General features: G+C 38.9%; 1 protein-coding gene across 2 annotated transcripts in view; it reads left to right on the top strand.

The window, feature by feature from the left end:
- Positions 1 to 17,383, top strand: part of ANO6 (anoctamin 6) — a gene marked incomplete at both ends in the record, with an annotated part of 205,141 nt that overhangs the window by 77,126 nt on the left and 110,632 nt on the right. For both annotated transcript variants that reach the window (XM_080705450.1, XM_080705449.1), the window contains one exon: positions 7,355 to 7,434. In XM_080705450.1, coding sequence (XP_080561576.1) covers positions 7,355 to 7,434 — 80 coding nt within the window. The remainder of the gene's footprint in view (positions 1 to 7,354; positions 7,435 to 17,383) is intronic.

The raw sequence follows: 17,383 nt of genomic DNA, 5'->3' as shown, positions 1-17,383 counted from the left end.
AGATCTTTTGATTGGCATTTCCTTTCACTGAAAAGAAATAGCCAACTACACTTGGGACGTTATAGTCATTCAGAATATTTGCTGAATTAATGCCATCCTTTTCTGTGCTTACATTTCTTATTTTAAAAAGGGATGAATGTCTGGGATAGTCCATTAAAAGTCAGATGAAAAATGTGGTACTTAGCATAGTTAATGTTACAGTTTTGTGATGATATGGTTTTGGGAAAACTGTCCCCGGGGACCCCTATTAGGGTTCCGGACAAAATTTCCCTCAAAATACAAAAAAACACAAAACAGAAAAACTGCGGGTTCTTGTCCTAGGCTAAGGATAAGTATACAATAGCTCGGAATCTTGCTGAAGATTTAAAGAAGTGTATTAAAAAGATAGAAATACAGAAGATAGTTACAGCCCCATGACATTCTTTAATAGCATGTGGGGTGGTTCGAGTGAATGCCCCACCTCCAAAGATACAACATGTGGACCAGACCTTTTATACCCATGACCTCCATCTTGTTTATGTAATTCTGACTTAGTAAATGTTCTTGTAAGGTTCCTCCCCTTCCCCTGTAAGGTACCCCACCCTGCCAAGGTGTCTTTCACAAAGGTCAATCCCCTCCTCCTATCCTAGCTAGATTATTATGTAGATCTGTCTTTAGAAAGTCCTAGCTCCCCTCTCCTATGGACTTGCTAATTACTTTTAGCTAAGTCAATCTAAGTTTCAATAGCTGTTTGCTTCCTGACCAAAACCAAGACCAAGTCTTTCCCCAGGTCTGCCATTTTGACACAGTCAGAAATATATGTATTAATAATCAGAACTTTCTCAAATCTTCCCAAGCCATTCCCAATACTGGTACAGTTAATGATTCCAAAACTTACTAAAGGTTGAAGTAAAACCAGCAGACAATATTTATTTAGTACTAAACAGTTTTTGAGTCACTTTTCTTTTTTTTTTTTTTTTTTTTTTTTGTGGGTCTGGGGATGGAACCCAGGGGCATTTAACCTCCAAGCTACATCCACTGCCCTATTTTTTATTCTTAATTTTGAAACTGGTTCTCACTGAGTTGCAAAGGGCCTCACTAAGTAGCTGAGGCTGTCTGCGAACTGCGATTCTCTGGTCTCAGCCTCCCAAATGCTGGGATCACAAGCATGTGCCACCGTGCCCGGCTATTGAGTCACTTTTCTTGTGTACATGTCAGTTGGTTTATTCTCTGCTCTATGACTTTTTAATTTTTTTTTTTTTTTTTTTGTGGTATTGGGGATGCAACCCATCCCCAGTATCGTACTTCTGAGCCATACCCCCAACTCTGTTTTTCAAACAGGGTCTTGCTAAGCTGAAGCTGTCTGCTAACCACGATCCTCCAGTCTCCACCTTCCAAATGCTGGGATTACATGCATGGGCCACCACACCTGGCCACTCTATGACCTTTTGATATAGGTATTATAATCTATATTTTTATTGGTGAAGAAATTGAGGCTCAGCTTAAGAGAGTTCCTGAGACACAGAGATACACTGTGCCATCTTATGATTCAAGTGTAATGCCCAGTATAGTAAAATACAGCAGCTATCTTTATCCCACTTGATTGAAATGCTTCTGTCTTTGTGTTTTATGTTCCATTTGTAACATCATTTTCAATAATGACTCTGAGTAGCCCTATTTTAAAATCTCATTGTAATTGTGAAACCTATCATCTGCAGGTTTAGACCTTGGTAATATGGGAAGTAGAATTTCTCTAATTTGAACCAGGATAATAGATTCTGTTAAACTGAGATCAGAGAACCAGAGATCAAGTGTTGGGGTGGGTGGTGGTGGATGGGTTTGGTTGTGAATGGTGTGGGGCATGAGACCTGGTAGGCCCAGTATGATATCTGAAAAGCATAGACTTATAGGAAGTAGATGCCCATGTATGTATGCTGAAACTGAGTTTTTAGAGGCTGCTACCAAATGGGAGAATAGAATTTTAGGTGCGAGACAGTCAGGCTGACCCCTGGACACCCTGTCCAATCTGGATATAAGAACAGATCTCACTCCTAAGGTGATATGGGCCATTCCTTTGATATTTTTAGTTGTGTATTTGCTAGATCATAGAATTCCTGAGGGGAGTTTTGGTACCTGCCTTATCTTTTATTTATACTCATATCACCAGCTTCTATCTATGACACAGGAATGTTTTTAGCTACTTACCAGAATGTTTATTTTGTAGAATATTTTTATTAGTTCTTATTGTAATTGCTATATCAATATCTTCTGCATTATTTTTTCATTGTTTGTTTTTCAAGATATATTAGTCTTTGTATCTCTATACTGAAGCAGTTATTTGATGATACTTTCTGATTTCTATTAATAATTTGAATATATCATCAGGGTACCCTTCTTATTCATAGACAAAATTAACTTAGAAGACAAAATTAATGTATTCAAAAAAATGTCCAATTTTGGAATCAGACAGGTTTAAATTACCCTTGTGGAACTTGTAGTTGTTGACTTGAGGTAACTGACAATCTTGAATTTATTATTCATCATCCGTGAAAATGGGGACAAAAATAAGATTAAATAAGATCAGATATTCAGAAATGACTGGTACAAATTAATACACTCAGTAAATTTCCACTTACATCTCTTCACATTATTGAGTCTGTGTACATGGACTTAATTTATATTTGTGTAGTGCTTAGGTTTTCACAGCATGCTTTGAATTTTCATTTTTATTTTTGCTCAGCCCTGTGAGATCACCAGGTAATGTCATCACCAGCTTCAGATAAATAAACTGGTAGTAAATATGATCTAGGATCATGCAGCTAAGGAGTTGCAGAATCAGAACTTAAACCCAGTCCATGCTCTTAGTCCATACTCAGCACCGTTTTACCAAGCCCTGGTATATTTTTGCCTGCTTCCACTCATACTCATTGTATCTTTGACCATTTCTTTGGCAACCCAATTACCATCACAAGTCAGCTGGCCCCAATCACCTGCCATCTGGTTCTATAAGTTAGAGCATAGGAGCCTGATTCTGATTACCTTCCTTCCTAGGGCACTACTTATCAGGAACTTTGATCCTGACCCATGCATTTCCTGCAAGGTTGTTTTGTGTTTTCTGATGTGTAATAGATTACCTAAGTAATAAAACTGTAGATAATGGCTCTTTTTATTGGCTAGTTTATATTACATTTGCAATCAACTTTGCTATATAGATTATCTGTTTCAGAATTGGGATAATAAATTTTAGTTACTCTGTTTCTCATTGGTAGATGAGTAAGTAGCCATGTGCATTGCATAGCAACCCATTAATATGACCCAGCCTCTAGATATTTATTGGGCCTCTAGATACTTACTGGCCTTGCATTTTGGACTGCCAAATAAGTCAGAACTAGTACCACCAAGGCTGTTATTGCTTTAGTTTTACTACACTAACTGCATTGACAATTTAAAAAATATGCTCTCTATTCCTTTTATTTTTAACTGTTATATGATGAATTTCTATTAAATTTAGGAAAAGTAATTATTTAGTGTTTTTAAATCTAATTCCTCAATTATTTGATTTTTTCTTATGGTAACTCAGTTGATAGTACTGTTACAGTGTCCTCTGTAAATCTGTTTAGCCTGGAACTGATAAATGACATTGGAATTAGCATTAATCATGTCTTTAATTCCTTTCCTAAGAAGAAGGAACTTGGTATCCCTAAGACCTTAAAATGGAATGTCTCTGCACAGTATACAGCAAACAGTGTGTGACCTTCAATTACCTTTTCATTGTGAATCCATAAAAATACCACAGTCATGTCAAGATTACAGTTTTTTCCCCTCATATTAGAATAACTAGAGTAGATAACATAGTAAGTCCCAAATAATTTTAATGTTTCAGATGCTGAAATTAAATAAACTAATGATAATACTATTCAAGGTAGTATTTGTATTTTATAAAATTTCTCATTGGTAGATGAGTAAGTAGCCATGTGCATTGCAAAGCAACCCATTAAAATGACCCAGCCTCTAGATATCTGAAATTAAATAAACTAATGATAATACTATTCAAGGTAGTATTTGTATTTTATAAAACAAGCCACAATGACAATATATTTCAAAATTAAGTAAAACCTATTTTTGTAAAGAAAGAAATAAAATTAACATTTTTGCCTTTTTAGGAGTTGTTTCCCCAATTCTGCCCATATTTTAATAATAACTCATCAAAGTATCATTTTAATTTTGACTATTTTATTTTTGCTGAGAAATGAAATTATTTTTAATCATGGTAGATTGCCAGAAATGAGAATATCAAACAGTTACTAGAGCCCCTTGGTAGTGGAAGTATAATTATCATATTAGCATCATAACTCATTTTCTTCTCAGTACTATATTAGGCCAGCAGAGTAATAGCTGTGATTTTGTTCTAACTAGGTGATGTTTCAGTAAGTCCATTTCTATTTTTATTCACTCAAATTTATAGTTTCTCCTTTGTGTTGATATTAACCAGTGACTCTGTTAGTTGTCATCACCAGAAGAAAAACTAAAATCATAAATAGTTGCGTATTTTCTCTCACAAATCCTTTCAAGCTGCATAGGTAGCTTTCCTTTGATAGAACATCTGAGTAAACATCTTGTTTCTCTTCTGGCAAAATACAAACTTTCTTAAACTTGTCCTTTCAAAAAGAAAAAAAACTAGCTATAGCAGCTCTATCTGTTGACCTTAAATGATAAGTGGGTCATCTCATCATTCAGGAATCTGGAAGAATTGTCAAAGTGGAGTCACTCCATCAGATATATAGTATTCATGTAAAAATAAAGGCAATATCATGTTTCATTGCTGGTTCTGCCATAAAACAATGTATCATAAATACCACAGATGTAATTTCTTCACTATCTCTCTTGGTGCTATAAAAAGGTTAGGTCTTCTCTTCTGTATGTCATGCTGCTCAACACCAGTTTATAGCCTAGTGCATTTTAGCAAGTTTTTAAGGTGGTCTACAGGAAGGTAATTATTTTGGACAGCTGTTGTTCTGTTGTTGGAATAAACAGCCTATTATGTTATGATTAAAAGATGCTGTAACATGTGTAGCCCTGCACAAACATCTGTAGCTTCCTGGAGTTCTCAGAGGCAAGCAGCTCCTTAATTTGCCTTTGGTCGCTCTCCAAGCCTCGGCTGGTCTCTTTGTTTCCCATTTCTGCCCTGATGCACACGTAGGCATCCTCTTCTGAAAATTTCACATCTTCAGAAGAATTAGAACCACTTATTTGTGTTGTCATTTCTATCGGTCTTTCTTTTCAGCTCCTCCATAGTACAAAGATGTGAATTAAGTGGACAAGTACAGGTATTTCTTTTTTTTTTTTTCAGAGTCAGGGAGCCTAAAATCTAGTAAATATATTGGGGTATTTTTTAGTGTGAGGCCAAACCTAGGGATTTGGTAATAAAATTGGCTCAATCATTTGCTGATAATTTGGTTTTGAAAACAATCAGATATCTCTTATGAAGTTCCTCTATATATGCTGAGTTTTCTTCTTTTGGGGCCACTAGGAAGAGGAATTGATAATAATCCAGCCTTTTCTTTTGCAAAAGCCTTTAATGGATTTAAAAACCAGCGAACTTTTTTAAAAAAAAGTCATTATAAAGCTAACACCATTCTTAAAACATACTTAAGAACAATTTCTTATACTTTATTACTTATTCCATATTGCAGATTTGAAAAATAAATCTTTTATAGCTGGTTTATCCAAGTCAGAACCAGTCAAGGATCAGATATTATTAATATATTTGTATGTCCTTTAGCACTCTTCAAATTTCTAACCTTGTCTCTTTTTCAAGTTTTTTTTTTTTTTTTTTTTTTTTTTTTTTTTTGCGGTACTGAGGATGAAACCAGGGACATTCTACCTCTGAGCTACACCCTCATCACACCCTACTTTTTATTCTTTATTTTGAAACAGGGTCTCACTGAGTTGCAGACGGCCTCACTAGTAGCTAAGGCTCTCTGCAAACCACAATCCTCCTATCTCAGTCTTCCAAATGCTGGGATTACAAGCATGTGCTACCACACCCGGCTCTCTTTTTTAGATGATTAATTTGAAGAATTTAGTCCTGTTAATAATAAGAGTATCCATTTAAATTTATTTAAACTCAAATAATATTTAAATTTATATATTTAATACTTTTTAAAGCTCATTTAATTAAAAACACTTTCCTATATAGCCAAAAGTGTATTATACATCAGTAATAACTTCTTAGTATAATTCAACACTGAGTCAGTATTCAAATCTTCCCAACTTTGTTTGCTTTGTGGTGCTAGGGATCAAACCCAGGACCTTACACATGTTAGGCAGGCATTCTGCAACCGAGATAAGTCCATAATATATATTTTTAAATTTCTTTACATCTAATTTGTTTTCATTAGTATGTAATCCAGAACCACATACAGAATATGATCATTTTGTTTTCTCAGTGTCTTTTAAAAAATCAGGAACAATTTCTTTTATTCATGTCAGTAATTTATTGACAAGACAGAAATGGTGCCTTAAGGAATGATCCACCTGCTGGATTTAGTTCTCCTAACACTATCTTTCTAGTATAGTAGCAACTAGTCACATGTGATACTAAACTTCTGAAAAGCATCTACACTGAGATGTGCTATGAGTATAAAATACACATTGGATTTTTAAGATGTCCAAGAAAAATGTAAAGATATTTGGCAATGTTGATTAATTTCCAAATGTTACTTTTCATTATAGCTAAATAAATGATATTAAATTGTTTCTTTGGAAGGTTTTAAAATGTATATCTTGGGAAATTTTACTTGGTTCCCATTATGCTTCTGTCATCAGTTGCTACTTTCTATTTTAAAATGACTTTACATCATTATACTAAAATATACTGATGGTAATAGATTAAAGAACATTATTAGCAAGCCAGGCACAGGGGCACAAGCCTAATCTCAGTAATTGGAAGGCTGCATAGGAGGATCACAAATTCAAGACTAGCCTCAGCAACCTAGACTCTTTTTTATTTCATGAGACCCTGTTTCAAAATAAAAAGGCCATGGATGTAGCTCAGAGGTAGGATGCTTCTGGGTTCGATCGTTGGTAAAAAATAAGTAAAATAGTAGGCTAAAGCACTTGGTTGCTCTGCAGAAACTGAGTTTCTTTGCAATAACTGCCTAAGGAATTTTAAGATCTAATATCCTACTGGCATGCCATTAGCCAGGAGTGAAACAGATGCTGAAGATTTTGAGTGTCTCCAGTAGCTGAAAGTATTAAATAATGTAAACCTGTCAGTGTGCCACCAATGCTAAATATGGTCTCTCCCTTTGCAGATTATAGTTTGTGGATCTTCATGTTTTGTTTACTTATTTATTTATCCATCTCTTTATAGTGTTGGAAAACTTCGAGCAGACAGTTATCCCTAATTGTGGATCACTGGAAAATCAGCAGGATTTCCGAACCCCGGAATTTGTAAGTACTGCTACTTTATCTTAAATGTCTCTGAGCTAGCCAGAGATTTTTCACAAAGTAGGGCAACAGACTTTTGTGAATTCTTTTCTTCAGTGGTCTGGCATCAAGTACTGTGCAGTGACTGAGTTCAGAACCCTCTACTGTCCCTGGGGAGTGGGTTCCTGAGCTTTAGCATCACACAGTTTAGGCTTCCTCTTCACAGCCTCTATGCAATTGCAAATAGCAACTAGCTCAACCTGCCGTAAAACAGCAGTGGCTTCCCCAGATTTCCACTGCCTTCACTGATAGTGTTTCTGTCAGTTTCTGCCATGGTGATACTGGAAAGCAGTCTTCACCAAGCACACAGGAGTACTGACCATGGCAGTGGTTAGTAGTGGACACAGCGATTCTCATTTCCTTCCAGAGCCTTCAGCAATACAACCTTGTAGGACTGGGAAGAATCTATTAGTGTTTCTTACCAAGAAGGGAGCTAATGCTCCCATTCTGTTATCCTCTTTAAAGATTCGCCATGGTTCTCATGCTTTAGGAATTAAAAAGTCTTATTAGATGTTACTATGATTTTATTAATGCCTTATTTAAAGAAAATTAAGCACATAGGATATCTTGTGAATGTTTTTACTGAATAGATTTTATACTTTATATCAGGGTAGGGAGAAGTGTTTTTCTGACTCTTGTGCCATATTACTGCACCAGATGTGTAGGAAATGCTCGCCAGGATCCACCTGGATTTGCTGACTTGTGTCCCTGCTGCAAATGGCTTCTCTTTCAATTACTTTAGCAATGCAAAAACTTTTTTTTTTGTTGTTTATTTCAAACTGTAATGTACATTCACCACTTTATTCATGGGCAGAGAGCAATTGTATTATTGATAAAGACATGGAAAAAAAAAGCTCATTATGTGTTTTTCCTCTTCTCACTCACTTTTTATGGATTACCCACTCAATTCAAGCAAGAGTAAGGAAACCAGACAGCGTTCTAGACGGGAAAGAATTGCACATAAAACAGTACCCACAATGCCATTTTATTTCAAAGTACAGGGCTCCTGTGGTGTGCTCACAGATTGCCTACTGTGAAAATCACCTGGATATAATAGAAAGACATAGTATTCAATGACTTCTCTATTTTATTCAGTGAGATTTTCAGTGAAGGAAAATGGTGAATACTTACCAATATTACAGTGTCTTAAAGTAGCAGAGTAGTTTTGTGGCTTTTTCTTAACTTTGGCCATTCAATTCCTAAAGAAAAATTGACAGATGTTTCACATTCGAGTATGATATTGGTACATATTCCTAGAGCCTCCCCTTTTTATGACTTTATTTTTAAACTGCATTTTAGACTCCGCCAGGAACATAACTAATCTAGAGAGAGCTATGTGTAAGAAAGTATTGGTGTGCTTGGTAAATGCACAGTATAGTTCACACCGATTCTCCATGTGAAAATAAAAGTATTTTTTTTTTTCAAGAACAGATCCTAGTGCATTGTGGCACTGGAGATTATCTCCCCTTAGCCATTTCTTGGCCACTTGAACTAAAACACTGTTATTCTTTAGCATTAATTCCACCTTTCGCATTAACTTCTTGACTACCCTGGTTTCATTTTCATACTGGCTATTCTAAGCCAGAATGGCCAGAGGCAGGACTCAGGTTCACAGAATATAGTTACCCTATTATTTTAGTTAGCATTGACTGAGAACACCCAAGATGGAAGGAGATTCCTAGGCTAAATTTTGACATTTTAGCATGTTTTTCTGTCTTGCCTCAAGAATTACCAAGATTCAGCCAGCCATGGTGATATACTCCTAGAGTCACAGTATTTGGGAGGATGAAACTGGAGGATCCAGATTTGAGACCAGACTCAACAATGTAGTAAGACTCTCAAAGACTCTACAACCTAGTGAGGCACTGCTATAAAAAATGAAAAGGGCAGGGGTTACAGCTCAGAGGTAAAATACCCTTGGGTTCAGTCCCCAGTACCTACCTGCCCCCCAAATCCTAGAATTATCAGGAGTCATTTTGTTACTCTAAACTGATGGAGTTGAAAACTATTTATCACAATTGGCCTTTTTGTGCAGTTTGATAACTCGTTTCTCTATCCTTGCTGTTATCTTTCTTTGCTTGTGTGTTCTTATTGTGTTTAGGAAGGAATCTATGGTTTTGTTGTGCTTTGCAGGTTTTTACCCCTTGAATGCTCATTACACATCCTGCAAGTAGTTGCTAGCATTTTCTCCTTGGCAGCGCTGTAGCCAGTGTACTCCTGGTCTCAGTAAACACGTATTACCCAAACTTTGGTCTCTATGGTAAACAAACAGGAGATATAGTGGAGGTCCCTTGAGAAGAGGCTGCCCTAGGGACCCTCCTGTTATATTTAAGAGTAGCCCTTTTTTTTGTTGGCAGAAGATTGCAACATCAGTGAAAACAGTGATATAGGCAGGCCGGCTGGGCATATGCCAGGACCACGTCAGGTAAGTGGATCCAAACCAGATTTTAAAATCAGAAATGGGGGTGACAGTATGAACCCAGAAGCCAAGGGAACCCACAAAGCAAAGTAAAATTTAACACAGAAAGATGACTTGGGAACAATGAAAGGAGCTGACTGGTTAGTATTCTATTTTTACCCATCTGGCATTTTGGAAGGTCCCACTGTAGTTTGCTGAGTTGGACTGAAATAAAGCAAGTCACAGACCATGTTTACTCAGGCCATATCTTCAAATAGTTCAGAATTTAGCAGGATCAAGAGCCTAGTGTTTTTCTATAACAGAGTATATTTGTACAGTTTGGCCAACAGAAAGAATAAAATGCTTATCATTATGAATTTGTTTCCTTGAGAATTTCTGTTCTTTTTGCATTTGAAGTAAGGCCCGAGAGGGCAGTGCATGTTGGATAGCCTTGGTCACTGGTATTATAAGCAAACTGGGTGTTTCCCTGCAGGTCAGGTAGCTGCTGTAGAGTCTGCCTAAATCCTGGGTAGGTAAGCGCTCTGTCTGCCTGAAGACAGCAGCCTACCTTGGTCTCATGCATATCCCTGCTTACCTCTTCTCTAGCTCTGGCTCCCTGTAGAATTGTTTATTTTCTGCCTCCTGCATACCTGTGGCTTCTCCCTCCCACTTTTCTTTGTAGATTGAGATGAACAAGTTTAGCCAAATTGTGCTAAAATGTAACAGAGTGAACAGAGATGGAGAAATAAGGCACAACTTGTTCTTGCCACCAAAAAGCTTGTGAGGAGCTGGCAACATGTTGAAAGTGGAAACTGACATAGACCCTCTGTGAGGTTAGGTAGGTGTGAGGGAGTTGAGGTGAAAGAGACTTGGCTAAATGCTGGCTATAAAGAACAGCTTGATGATCTTGCTGTGGTGGGAAATGACCTCAGTCCTAGTAAGGTTTTTTATTTGTTTATTTGTTAAAGCATAATGAAAATATGTTTATAACCGATTTTGTTAACGTCTTGTCATAAACATTTTCTCATGCCATTTTTTCTCTATTACTATTATTACTTTCTCTGACATTATCTGATCCTCTCTATTCATGCAGTCTAATTCATTACTTTATAATTTTCAAAACAGTTCCAGGGCTCTTGTTGGGGGCATGGTGGCATTGCCAGATGCTCTGGGACCATAGAGTGCTGACTATCATTTAGGGGAGGAATAGAAGTAGACTTGGTACATGATGACTCTCTTGGGGGGTGGGGATGGTTGGTGAAAACAAGCCTGAGAACTGAGTGCCAGAGACCCAGATAATCTTGTAGAGTGCAGGCTTAGAAGTAGAGACTGAAGAAATAGGTTGTGTGGTTAGAACTGAGGATGGAGAGTCATCCTCAGGTGGTAGAGCAGAGAGATGTTCTGCAATATGGTTGCATACAGATGTAGGAGATCCTGGGCATCCCTCCAACCCTATCCCAGTGTTCTCAGTCCTAGGTCTGGTTAAGAGCAAGGAGATCTAAGGGGTCAGTCCATGGGCTGGCCAGTCATGGCTGGCCCCACAGACTCCAGGTTTACTCCAGGTCCCAATGAATTGGAAACAACTAGTGATTGAGGAGTCAGCAGGGGAGGGGTGCCTGTCAATGCAGTTTCTAGAAACCCCACCTCTGGTGGCACTCTCCCAGGTGTTCAGAGGGGCCTGGCAGCCAGAGGGCACACTGAGTGCTGGATGGGTGTAGAAAAGGAATCTGATTTAACACATTGACTCTGCTTGCAAGTAGTCTGGGAGAGACTGCACTGACAGAAACCAGACTGTGGTCGATGTGGAAACACTTGGAAGGAAAGGGAAGGCTGAGGAGTTGTATGTTATGCTGTGTGTGTGAATGTTAATACCCCTCTTTCCAGCCTTCCAGAACTTAAGGTTTATATATAACTCTCCTGGTGTTATAGAAGTAGGAATATTCTTACCACTTCTAATCTCATGTGAGTTGATAAAATTTTTAATAGTGTACCTTCTACCAAATTTGGATCAAATAATAAAGAGCTTGAAGTTGCCAAAAATAGGATTACCATAGGATAAAACAAGGAAGGTGATAAGAAGACATAGAATTTAGAAACATTAAACAGAAAAATAGACTCAGGAAGATGATTGAAGCAGAACATATATATGGTATGTCTCATTAACCAAACATCATGGTAACACAGAGAGAAGCAGGTCTGAAGATTAATTATTCCCACTTGGGGTTTGGGGGAACTGGCTCCTTTTTTGAGAAAAGATACCAAAATAATGTTAATTCCATGAAAATCAAATTTGATTAACTTAGGCACAGTGACACATGCCTATAATCCCAGTTTGGGAGGCTGAGACAGAAGGATCACAGGTTTAAGGCTAATTTTAGCAAGACCCTCAGCAACTTAGCAAAACCCTCTTTCAAACTAAAAAATAAAATAGAGCTGGGGGTATAGTTCAGAGATAGAATGCCCTTGGGTTTAATCCCCAGTACCATCACCCACAAAAAAATTGATTAGCTTCAACCAGGTGAAAATATATGTGATCTCAAGGAAAAATAAAAATATGAATTCACTCAATAAATATTTATTTGATATGTATTGTTTTAGGTTACTGCCTAAGTAGCACACTAGCCTAAAGTAGAAAACATACAAGAAACAATGTCCCTATACTTGGAGAGCTAACATTTTGGTGGGGGAGATATAAACACTTAAGTAAATATAATTACAAAATGTCAAATTACAGATTCTTTAGAGAAAAAGTAGGAATTGTGTGCAGGGGTAAGGAAGGATGGTGACAGTTTTAAATAGGAGTTCAGGGCATGCTTCACTGAGAAGGTTGCAAGTGGGAAGACCTGAAAGTGTGCTGGAGCAAGCTATTTGGAAATGTGCCAGAAGAACATTCCAGGCAAGAGTGACAAACAAATGTCTTGAGGTGAAAGATTTGTAGTGTATTTGAGGAAATGGAAGGAGGCCAGTGTGGCTAGAATAGAATGGAGGATATGGAGAGTAGAAGATTTGAGGCTAAACCTTTGGAGAATAAATGTGGAGTTCTGAGCAGGGGAGTGACCTGACCTATTTGTTTTAGTAGGATCACTTTGGCTGAGTTGAGAATAAACTATAAAGGAAGCAGAGCAGAAGCCATGAAGACGTATTAGACCTTCTTTGGAATCCAAGGAAGAGATGGTGGTAGATTGTTCCTGAGTGTTGGTTATGATGGTAGTGAGGCATACTCAAACTCTGGATATACCTTGAAGGTAGAAGCAATAGGATTTGTTGACAGCTCAGATGTGAGGTGTATGAGAAAGAACAATTAGAGATTTATAGAATATACTCTTAGTTTTGTGAAATTCAAATTTGATTCACTTTAGCCAGGTGAAAATACAATCTCAAGAAACAGAGTATAAATTTACTCTCAGGTTTTTGACCTGGGAAACTGCAGAAGGAATACTTATAGGAAAAATATGCAAAAGACAATGAAATTATGTTTCTGATATGCAAAGATTAAAATATCCAAGAGGACATTTTAAAATACAGTGATATATATGTGTATGGAGTTAAGGAGTTCAGCTAGAGATCTGAGAGTTGCTAGATGATAGAGCATGTTTAAAGCCATGGACAACATGAGAACAGCAAGGGAGTTTAGTGAGAGAGATGCTGGACTGAGCCTGGTGTTGGGGGGGGATAAAGCTATGGGTCAGGAAGATGAGGCATAGTGAGCAAAAACTCAGAATAAGGAGTCAGGGAGGTAGGAGAAAAACAGAGAGTCCTAGAGCCGAATGAAGAAGTATAAAGTAGAAGGGAATGACCAAATGCTGCTGATAAGGATGGAGACCTGAACGCTGGACTTAGTAATAGAGAAAGGATCTTGACAAGAGAAATCTCAGTTGAATGGTGGGATCCAAACCTTCATTAGAAAAGATTTCAAAACATAATAAGAGGAATTGAATACAGGGAATTTAGATAACATCCTCAAATTTTTATTGGTTTATTTTGCTGGACAAAAATGCAGAGAGAGAGGGTCGTATCTGAAAGGAAGATTAAGGTGAAGAGCGCTTAGTTTTAAGATGGTACAAATTCTTGTTTGTAAGGTTGGGAAAAAATGTCATAGGGAGACAAAATTTGATGATGTAAGAATGGAGAGAAGAGAGCTGGATGTGGTGACACACACATGTAATTTTAGTACTTGGGAGGTTGAGACTGGAGGATCACAGGTTCCAGGACAGCCTCAGCAATTTAGTGAGACACTTAGCAATTTAGGGATCTTGTTTCAAAACAAAAAAAAAAAAATTTAAAAAAGGGCTAGGAGTATAGTTTGAAGGTAGAATGCCTCTTGGTTCAAATCCCAGTACACACACACACACACACACACACACACACACACACACACACGAGCAAGAACCAACCACAGTGATGCATGCTGTAATCCTAGTACTTGGGAGGCTGAGAAAAGAGTATCAGATTTGAAGCCACCCCCCCCCAAAAAAAAAAAAAACAATAGGCCTGAGAGTACAGCTTAAAGGTAGAGTGCTCCTGGGTTCAATCTCAGTACTATTAAAAAAAAAAAAAAAGGAAAGAAGAACTTCTGGAATGATAACGTTGAAAGCACGAGAAACAGAGTGATGGCATCTGGTATGTAAGTGGAGGGATTGGACATTCATATTTAGAAGGAGACCAGAGTGCTGGGGCACAGGTGGAATTGGTTCAGTAGGCTTGATAGTAGGAGTTTATTGGAAAATATACCACTTTTTAATTAATGTTCACCAGTGAGATGGGAATCAAAGCATTGGTTAAAATTGAGGAAGGAAAGGGATGAAGAGGGATGAAGAGAGAAGGGAAAGGGATGGGACAGTTATCTGAAAGAGAGGAGAATGAAAGCCTGGAGGATGTAATAAGAGTGCCTGGTGGCAGCAAGAGGCTCCAGGGTTAGTGGTCGTGATGGTTGTTTGCTTGCTCCATCTAAGTCCAGCCTGTGGGGGGGGGGCAGGTGTGCAGTATGAAAACACTTTGTTTTTACCAACTTGAGTTTTCGTCAAGTCAGTTTAGCAAAGCAAGACAAGAGCAAGAGAGTTACGGAGTATTTGCAAGAAAGCAGCAGATGAGGAGGCTATGAGATTAATGGGATTTGACACTTTTGAAGATGGGATATTGGAGAGAATAACCTGGAAAAAATAGGAAGTGATAGTTCAAGTGTTAGATTGTTATAGTTGGGAGGGGGATGTGTTAGTCAGCTTTCTGTCACCCTAACAAATACTCAGAACATATAAAGAGAACTTACATGAGAAAAACTTATAAAGAGAGTTTATTTTGGCTCACAGTTTTAGAGGCTCCATGGCATCCATGATGGGTTAGTCCTATTGCCCTTGGGCCTTCAGAAGGCAGCAAGGTGGATGTTGGATCAAAACCATTCACCTCATAACCAGGAGGCACAAGAAGCAGAGGGGCTCAGAGGTCCTGCAATCTTCTAGACCCTATCTTATAAAGGTTCCAGTTCGCCAAAGCACCATCGTGTGAACTAAGTCTGTACCGCATGGACATTTAGGGACTTTCAAGGTCCAATTAGCAGAGGAGTTACAGTACCTGGTGAAGAAGGGGTCTGAGACGTGAACATGGGAACAAGGCATGTGTTGAGGCAGGGTAGAGTTGCATAGAAACTCCTATTAGAAAGTTCACATGTGATATAAAAATCAAGAATCATGTCAGGAGCCATCTATTAGAGAATTAACAGTGAGCTAAGACTTGGGAATCTGAGGACTGAGGGGTGGTGACTCAGGGACCAGTAGATGGCTGCACAATTCTGGATAGAGAGCGGCAGTTGCAGCTGTTAGTAGTGTCGGGTGTCATGTAAGGATCCAGTAGATCATAATTTCTCCACCTCAGCTGCACTGACCTTTTAGGTTGGAGTACTCCATGTTGCAGGCAGGGAGAGGGGGCTTTATGCTGGAAGATATTTTGTAGCACCCCTGGTCGCTAGCCACTAGATGTCAATAGAACTCCCTGCTCAGGGTAAGAGATGCCAACTAAATGTCCCTAGACATTGCCAAGTGTCCCCTGGGGGCAAGTTGCCCCCATCTGAGAACCACGGACTTAGATGAATACTGAGAAGGCTTTCAGGTCACCAGTGTCCTTGGACAGAGCTGTTTCTAGGCAGTGTTGGGGATGCTGCTCTAAGCCAGAGCAGAGTAGAGTATGAAATGAACAGGTCAAATGAAAGTGCTGCCCTCTCTTTCAGGGAGTTTGGCAAGGGTGGTCTGAGAACAAGAAAGGCACCACAGAAGGAGGGCATGAGTGCCTGGATGATTTCCTTTTATCAGGTGAAGACACTTGAACAAGCTTAAAGAGGATCCACTGAAGAGGGGAAACTGAGTCTAGGGCATGCGTGGCTTTGGAAAGGGCCATGGAAGGGTGTGCAGGGCATGTGTGGAGGGGTTGGCATTCTGTAGGAGGAACATGCAGGAGTAGGGGCTCCGAGACCAGAGGTTCATGGATTTCACAGAGAAGTCAAAGGCTTCTCAGCTGATAGCTTCTGTTCCTAGCTGCTGGGAGTGAAGAGCAAGCCTAGCAGAGAAGGCCAACTACAGAAACCTGCCAAAAGTTGTAGGATTTCTGGGTAGCAGTGAGGGCTTGTGCAGGGCTAATGATCCTGAATTTATTGTGATTCCAAACTTCCCTGCTCTCTGGCTTTCTCCAGCTTCACGAGACACAGCAGAGTGCAGGCTTCAACCAGGCTGGGGGCTTTGCTGGACAGGTCTAATGGAGAGTGAAGCATTAGAAGGACGAGATGAGAATGGAACTTAGGAAAGGAGAGAAAGGAAGAAAGAAGTGGATGGGCCATGCTATCGAGAAGCCAAAGAGCACTGGTCACATCATGCCTTCTGCTGTGGAGGACACAGGACAGAGGTGGAGATATGAGCCAGGGATTAGATTTTTCAGTGGCCAGAAACTGCAGTGTGAGTGCAGAAGCTGCTGGACTGTAGGAAGCTCTGGAGGTTTATTCTACTCATCTGGACGTAAAAGCAATTTTCTCCCCCAAACAAAGGGGAGTAACTGTCTGGAAGAGGCATGCAAGGAGAGGAGAACATTAATCCTACCCACTTCTGCTGTGCTGTGTAAGGTGCGAGAGGATAACAGCCAGGCGCCCACAGCCCTGCAGATTTTTGTTTGCAGACTCAAAGTGATTGGTCAGGCTTTGTTTTCAAGTGATTTCAAGAATCTCTTTTATTCTTTCTTTTGTCCCTTGTCCCATACACAGAAATCAAGACTACTTTAGGTTATTTCTGAGGCAACTGAATTGGTGCTGGGTTATTGAAAACTATTTTAGTTTATTTCACAGTCATTCCAATGTCTTTCCTTGCTAATCCTAGAAGCCCAATGTCCCATGGTCTGTGGCAAAGTCCCAGTATCTGCAAGGTCAGGAAGTTGGTGGAATAAGGCAGGACCCTTCCATTCAAGTGCTTTTTCACTTCGACTTTCACTTTTTTGCTTTCTGTAGACAGAGGAATATGAGAGCTTTGCCTTATGTCTTTG

The sequence above is a fragment of the Muscardinus avellanarius genome (assembly GCF_963383645.1).
Source record: "Muscardinus avellanarius genome assembly, chromosome: 11".
In the NCBI taxonomy this organism is placed as follows: domain Eukaryota; kingdom Metazoa; phylum Chordata; class Mammalia; order Rodentia; family Gliridae; genus Muscardinus; species Muscardinus avellanarius.
The sequence above is the reverse complement of the archived record's forward strand: the minus strand, read 5'-3'. Positions and strand labels throughout refer to the sequence as shown.